Here is a 6,450-nt window from a genome sequence, read left to right as displayed (position 1 = left end):
GATTGAAACTGAGGGACTTTGTATCTGTGAAAGCAATACTGAGCAGTGTGATTGGATCTACCACAAATGAAATACTTGGGTTTATCTCGAGGTACATTGTTACAATATGGAGCAGTATGGCCATCTTGATTGCATAACTGACATGAAATATAAGAACCAGGATATCCATCATATGCAGGCATAGGAAACTGACTAAGAAGACCAGGAGTTGGAATTGGCAAAACATGAGTTTGAGTAGGAAAATTTGATTTAGAGTAGGCATACTTATGACCCTGATAAATCTTGCATTTTCCTTTGTTTTTGTTATGATTATAAGGCTTAAAGACAAAACTGGATTGACCAGAATTATTGCCTTGATAATTCCCAGAATTAGTCTCTTGATAGCTGCCAGGAGTATTCCTTTGATAGGTGTTACCATGATAATAAATGCCTTGATTATTGTTGCCTTGATAGTTGGTGCCCTGAGAGGAACTTGCCTGAAAAGATGGACCTTTATTACTGGCATCAACCAACATAGCAGACAGGAATGGTGGAGTAGAATTAGTCTCAAGAATAGCCTCTTCAGCAAGCAATTGTGCCCTAAACTCTTTGAGTGAAATAACACTCTCGCAACCTCAAATTACACATCTGAAAGTGTTATACTTAGATGGTAAGCCATTGAGTGCTAAAATAACAATATCTTCATTCTCAAAATGCACTCCTGCAGCAGATAAGTAGTCTCTGGATTCTTTAATTTTCTGAAGATAATGAGAGACAGTGCTGGTACCTTTCTTGATATTCTGTAAATCGAACTTCAACTGAAACACACTAGTCTTGGATACAGTCGAGAAATGTACCTTCAATCTTGTCCGCAAATCTTTAGAACAAGAACTACCAATGGCACACGAAACAGTAATAGGAGACAAGGTAGTAGTAATCAATTGCATAATAGCCCTATCATGCATTTTCCACACTTTATACTCATCAGTTTCAAGATTACACGAAGAACTACCAGATTCTATATCAGAGTTTGCAGAAACAGACGGTGAAAACCGAACAGGATAAGGATTTGAACCATTAACAAAACCCATAATTCCATATCCTTCTAACAGTAATTCCATTTGAAAATGCCAATTCAAGTAATTTGCTTCATCCAATTTTACATTCACAGATGAAGAAACAGAAGAGATTAAAGTAGTAATCGAAGACTGTAAAATCTGAAGCTGCGATGCAGTTACCATGTTGCAGAAAAAAAATTCTTGGTTGGAGCAATCAAACAAACACCTGGTGTGCAGCAACGAAACGGATGAAGAAGACGAAGAGTGATCAGTCGTAGAACCACAGAAACCTCGATTCTTGAAGATCGCAGAAGAAATAACAACCCAAAAGAGAGAAGAAGATCGATCAAAGAGCAGACGAAGTTAATGAGCGGAAGCTTGTTGCGGATCAATTGTTGCTCTAGCAAAGACGGCGAAGGATACCATGTTAATCATGATAAACCGAGAAGATCTCACTAAGATTATATCTTGTAGAAGAAGATACAGAAAAGAGAGGGAAGAATTGTATTGAATCTTTGTATATTACTTCATGAGAAAGATATTACATGTAGGAGTATTTATAGTCCCTTTCACAATCTTAACAAACTATACAACAGAAAATGTAATCTTATTACACTTGTCAACATCCCAACCATTCATTCTATATATTCTAACAAAGATGATACAAAAGTCATTGCTCGCTCACAACTTGAAGCAAATTACAGGTTTGCTTTTCACTAATCCCATGCAGTTGTTGGATAATTCGAGTTCAATATGTTGGATTGTGCAATTTTTCCTTGCACATGTATTACTCATTCCTTATTTCTCCATGTTTCAGCGCTCACAAACAATTCCTCCATGTCTTTGCGCTCACAAACAAAGCGGGGCGGTTAGAGGGAAAAAGAAACCCCTATTCTTCTCTCAAAATGGGTACAAACTTTAAGGTTCGTTGCCTTAGAAACTCGAGAAGAGTATAGGAATTTCCAGCACAAGAAGGAAGGGAGCAGTTGGGTTTTTGGCATGTTTTGCTTCTCCCAACTAGAGCAATTCACTTTCGATATTAGTGGCTGCTTTCAATCACCACACTATTTTCATTGTTTCTAGCACGTAGTTATGTTATGTTATCTTGCAGATTTATGAACAAGGATTGGGTATCTCTCTAGTGATTGTGTGGGTGAAGCCGGTTTCTTTTCTCCACTTTTTATTGATTTCATTTAATTTCATCCATGCCATATAATTGTTTTGGGAGTTTATATATCAACTGATTCTTATCGCAGGTAACTTTCAATCTCGGATTCTCCATTTCCTCTGCATTCATTCTCCATCCAGTGTTTGTCTACTATTCACCAAATTCATTTTCATTTTTGTTTTTGATTATTTACTTTTCAGTGAAAACTTGGTGCTTCTCCGGAGGAAGAACAACCAACATACCAGAATCGGGAGAAGAATTGAGCGACCAAATCAGTGACAAAAGTTCGAATTCCTCAACATCGACTGATTCTTTCGCCATCAAACGTTTGTCTATCATTCATCAAATTCATTTTTCCTTCTGATCATGTTTCTCTCTGCTTTCGTTTCATTCTATCGGCAAGATTGTTGCTTCATGCAAAAAGAATGTTAAAGTTGGATTTTTTATTTTGTTTTTTCTTGCAGTGATTTGATTATTGCAAGATCTAGGTTTTTTTTATGCTGCTTTGCAGATGGCTTTATCTCCCTTGAATGTAATTACACGCGATTAGGAGGAATTGACATTCTAAACTATGCCAAAATTCAAGTCATTGATTATTTTTTAAGAAAATTATGCAGATAAGAAATTCAAGTGCTGAATTTATTTTACCTAAATTCGGTATCCCTCTTTTCCCATACAGGTTGCTCTGCTTGGTTCAATTTTAAGCGCATTGAAAATGTAGGCGGAAATTGATGCCAATGTCGTGATGTAAAAAAAGGCTTTTTGCATGCGCATCAGCGTGTGCAAAAAGGCTAGTGTGTATTATACGCAAATTTACTATGTATTTTACATTTTTCCATAGGAGGTAAATATTATAGTTAACGTTGATTTGATTTATTTAAATAGTATGTAAATCATGTATTTCAACGCTAATTAGTTAAGAAACTTTTATGTGTAGATGTCATAACAAAAGATTTGGCGGTACATAAAATATATAAGTAAACTAAGAACCTTGCAAGTGGTGGATTACATTAGCGGATTAGACATTCCTCGTCATTCATTACATATATATTATTCTTATAAAATATCATCAGCCACGAAATGCTTCAGGAGACCATCTTATGATATGAACCATTTTAGTTGGAAGTAGCGGTGGTGGTGCTCTGAAAGCGACGACGGAAGAAAGTAACTAGTTTATCTCTGGGAGGCAGACTTTCGTGAAAAGCACTGCAAAACTCATCACTCCAATCGTACAGATCGGGAAGCTTCTCTTTGGTCAACAGCTCCACTCCCACAACTTCTTGAATGGCTCCAAGCCAGTAGGCTATGAAGTTGGCAACAATGTCCACAAGTCCAACCGTTTCTCCCCCGAAGAATTTCTTATCTTTGAGCTCATTTTCCAGTATTTTCAGAAGCTCACAGGCTTCTTCCACAGCCTTCTCAGGTTCCTCACTGCCCCAGAGAGCTTTCCATGCTGCAGGCAAGCACTACAGTAAACAAACACAATAAAAATTTAGCTTATTAGACATATTTTTGTTTGCAAAATTTATTAGTGCGGTCAATAAGCTGTCACATGGCAAGAAAATAGAATTATATACACTCATGTTCACTTGTCAAACTAATGTTATAAGACTCAAAAGAATCAACTTGATCATTGATGAAGCTTTTCTGACATAAAAACTTTATGTAACTAGGCATATGTTTTCAAGTTGTTAATCTAGATTACAAATTTTTTAAAGAAACCTCAACAGTACGAGAAATTTTTTATTGATATGGAAATTTTATTAACCTATAGACTACATATTTCATACAAAGAACCAACTTAATTACAATTCATATTTTGTACGTAGCGTAAACATTTTATACTACCAACATATCATGTTGGGTCAGACATGTATTGTCAAGTTTAGTAGTATATAAAGTTTAACACGGGTAGTCACAAAAGAATTTCTAGCAAATATACTCATTGCAAAATCTCTATGCACATACTTATGTTGACAGACTGTTAATCTATACATTCATGCTATAATCAACTTTGTTAAAAATAACCTTGATCATCAATGATTTAGATGCACAATAAAGCAAGATAACTTTTCTTATATACTTAATACGAAAAGATTAAAGTGAAATATTTTAACCTTTTCATCAATGAACCTAGCCCAGAAACGTGCCTGGGCTCTTTCATAAGGATCTTTAGGCAAAATGGGAAAACCCTCCTTCCAAGTCTGATCAATGTACTCAAGAATGACCTGGGACTCAGCTATTGGTCTGTCATTGTGCAGCAGCACAGGGATCTTCTGATGAACTGGGTTGGATTTCAGAAGCAAAGCGCTCTTGCTCTGTAGGTCCTCCTCAAAGTATTCATATTTCACTCCTTTCAGCTTCAGAGCTATTTCCACCCTCCTACTAAATGGGCTTCCCCAAACTCCCAACAGCTTCACTTCTTCAGCCATGATATAAGCACTAACTAATCAAGTTTAACACTAACTAATCTCCCTCTTGTGTGCATATTATGACCGGTTTAATCTTCCTTCTGGGGTTTTATAGTGGCCGGAAAACAGTGTTTACTTGGCCGCTAAGACAACTCTACAGTGTTCAATAGTCAATAGTAATTTAAAATTGTGATTTAGTTGAGGAAAGATCTAGAAAATGTGTTTTATTGACAATTTCTCATTGAAACCAAATCCAAATGAGCTTTATCTGCTGTATTGGTATTATATTCTTCTCCATTGATTGGGTCATTAGTTTTTATTGGTTTTATCATATACATACCTATTTGTATTCATAGTCCAACTCGCGTTAAGGGCCTCAATAATCAATATATTATGTCCAAGACTTCAATAAATTTTAAACTTTTTATTGGGAGGTTATTGTCGTTATTGATATTTCAAAAGTTTTACTGTATAATCCAAATGTTCAATATTTAAAGGGGTGTGATATTCATACATCATTTTTTACTTCTCTCATACCTTTTTAGTTTTCGGCCGTCGGATCGGATGAATTAAAGAAGATCAACAAACATAAATTAACAAGGGTGTGTGAGAAGTAAAAAGGGGTGTGTGGATAGCACACCCCTATTTAAAAAGGAAAATGCGCTTATGTAGTTTTGTTTATGAGTAGTACACAACGATATTTTTTTAGTGTCAATAACGACAACACATTTTTCTTTAAACAACAATATCGACGTGAGTATTTAGGCTACACAATAAGCTAACTATAATCATGATGAACTCACATTCAAAATAATCAAACTTAAAACTTCTAACTTAGAGTAAACTTTCCAAATGCTAGATGTATTAATTAGATAATTAGATTCTAGTGTACATTTAGAAGTCTCCAGATCAAAATACTAAAAACTACCAACAATTTGCAACGAGGTGGCAATTGGGCTCCAAAATGTTATTGCATTTTACAAGCCCTTAAAGTTAGCTTATTCTATTTCAACAGGAGGGTGTGATATTCACACACTCTATTTTACTTCTCACACACTTTTTTAATTTTCAACCGTTGCATCGGATGAATTGAAGAAGATCAACGGACAGAAATTATTAAGGGGTGTGTGAGAAGTAAAATGGTGTGTGTGAATAACACACCCCTTCAACAAGGTAGGCTGGGCCTCAATAAGCCATGAAGTCTTAAAAAATGGATCACCGAAGAATATGGTCATCAAATCTTTTTTATGATCAGATGCGGTGGCACTAGCATCCATACAGGCTAAAGAGTCATTTTAGGATACGTTTGTTTGGCTTCACTAAATTTTAATGGACTGAATTGAACTACATATTAGTATAATTCTGTGTTTATTACGTACAAGAACTAAATTTAATAGGATTAAAAAAGACTCGTGTGAACTACCTCTCACGTTAGGTCTTGGCGAGACCTCCCAAAAAAGTAAGGACTACTAATATTTATTAATAATTACAACTAGGTGATATTGAAAGACCGTAGTTTTGGTCACACATGGTTATAAGTTTGTTCAGTAAACCTTTGTTTTCAATGACATCATAGCAAACAACGCATTACATACATGAAGAAAAATATTGTCACTACAGCTAGAAAATTTAGAAGTCCTTTTGCACTTCTCATAGTTACTAAATGGCTAAATCGTGAAAATGGTTCCTGAGATTTGTATAACACATCATTTTGGTCCCTGAGATTTCAAATCAATAGAAGTGGTCATTGAGATTGTCCATCATTCATCATTTTCGTCATTTTGTTAAAAACTCCGTTAAGTGTCCCGGAGCTTTTGGCCGGAAGTTTGAGCAA

The 6,450-nt window shown here is 35.5% G+C and overlaps 1 protein-coding gene across 1 annotated transcript; it reads right to left on the bottom strand.

The window, feature by feature from the left end:
• Positions 1–3,121: 3,121 nt before the first annotated feature.
• LOC103433530 (probable glutathione S-transferase) lies at positions 3,122–4,700 on the bottom strand. Its single transcript, XM_008371795.4, has 2 exons — positions 4,323–4,700; positions 3,122–3,671 (listed from the first exon to the last, which is right to left on the bottom strand). The coding sequence occupies exons 1-2, from the start codon at positions 4,635–4,637 to the stop codon at positions 3,321–3,323; spliced, it is 666 nt and encodes a 221-aa protein (XP_008370017.3). The 5' UTR covers positions 4,638–4,700; the 3' UTR covers positions 3,122–3,320.
• Positions 4,701–6,450: the final 1,750 nt, after the last annotated feature.

This window comes from Malus domestica, chromosome 04 (genome assembly GCF_042453785.1).
Source record: "Malus domestica chromosome 04, GDT2T_hap1".
Classification (NCBI taxonomy): Eukaryota; Viridiplantae; Streptophyta; class Magnoliopsida; order Rosales; family Rosaceae; genus Malus; species Malus domestica.
This window is presented reverse-complemented; position numbering and strand designations above follow the sequence as displayed.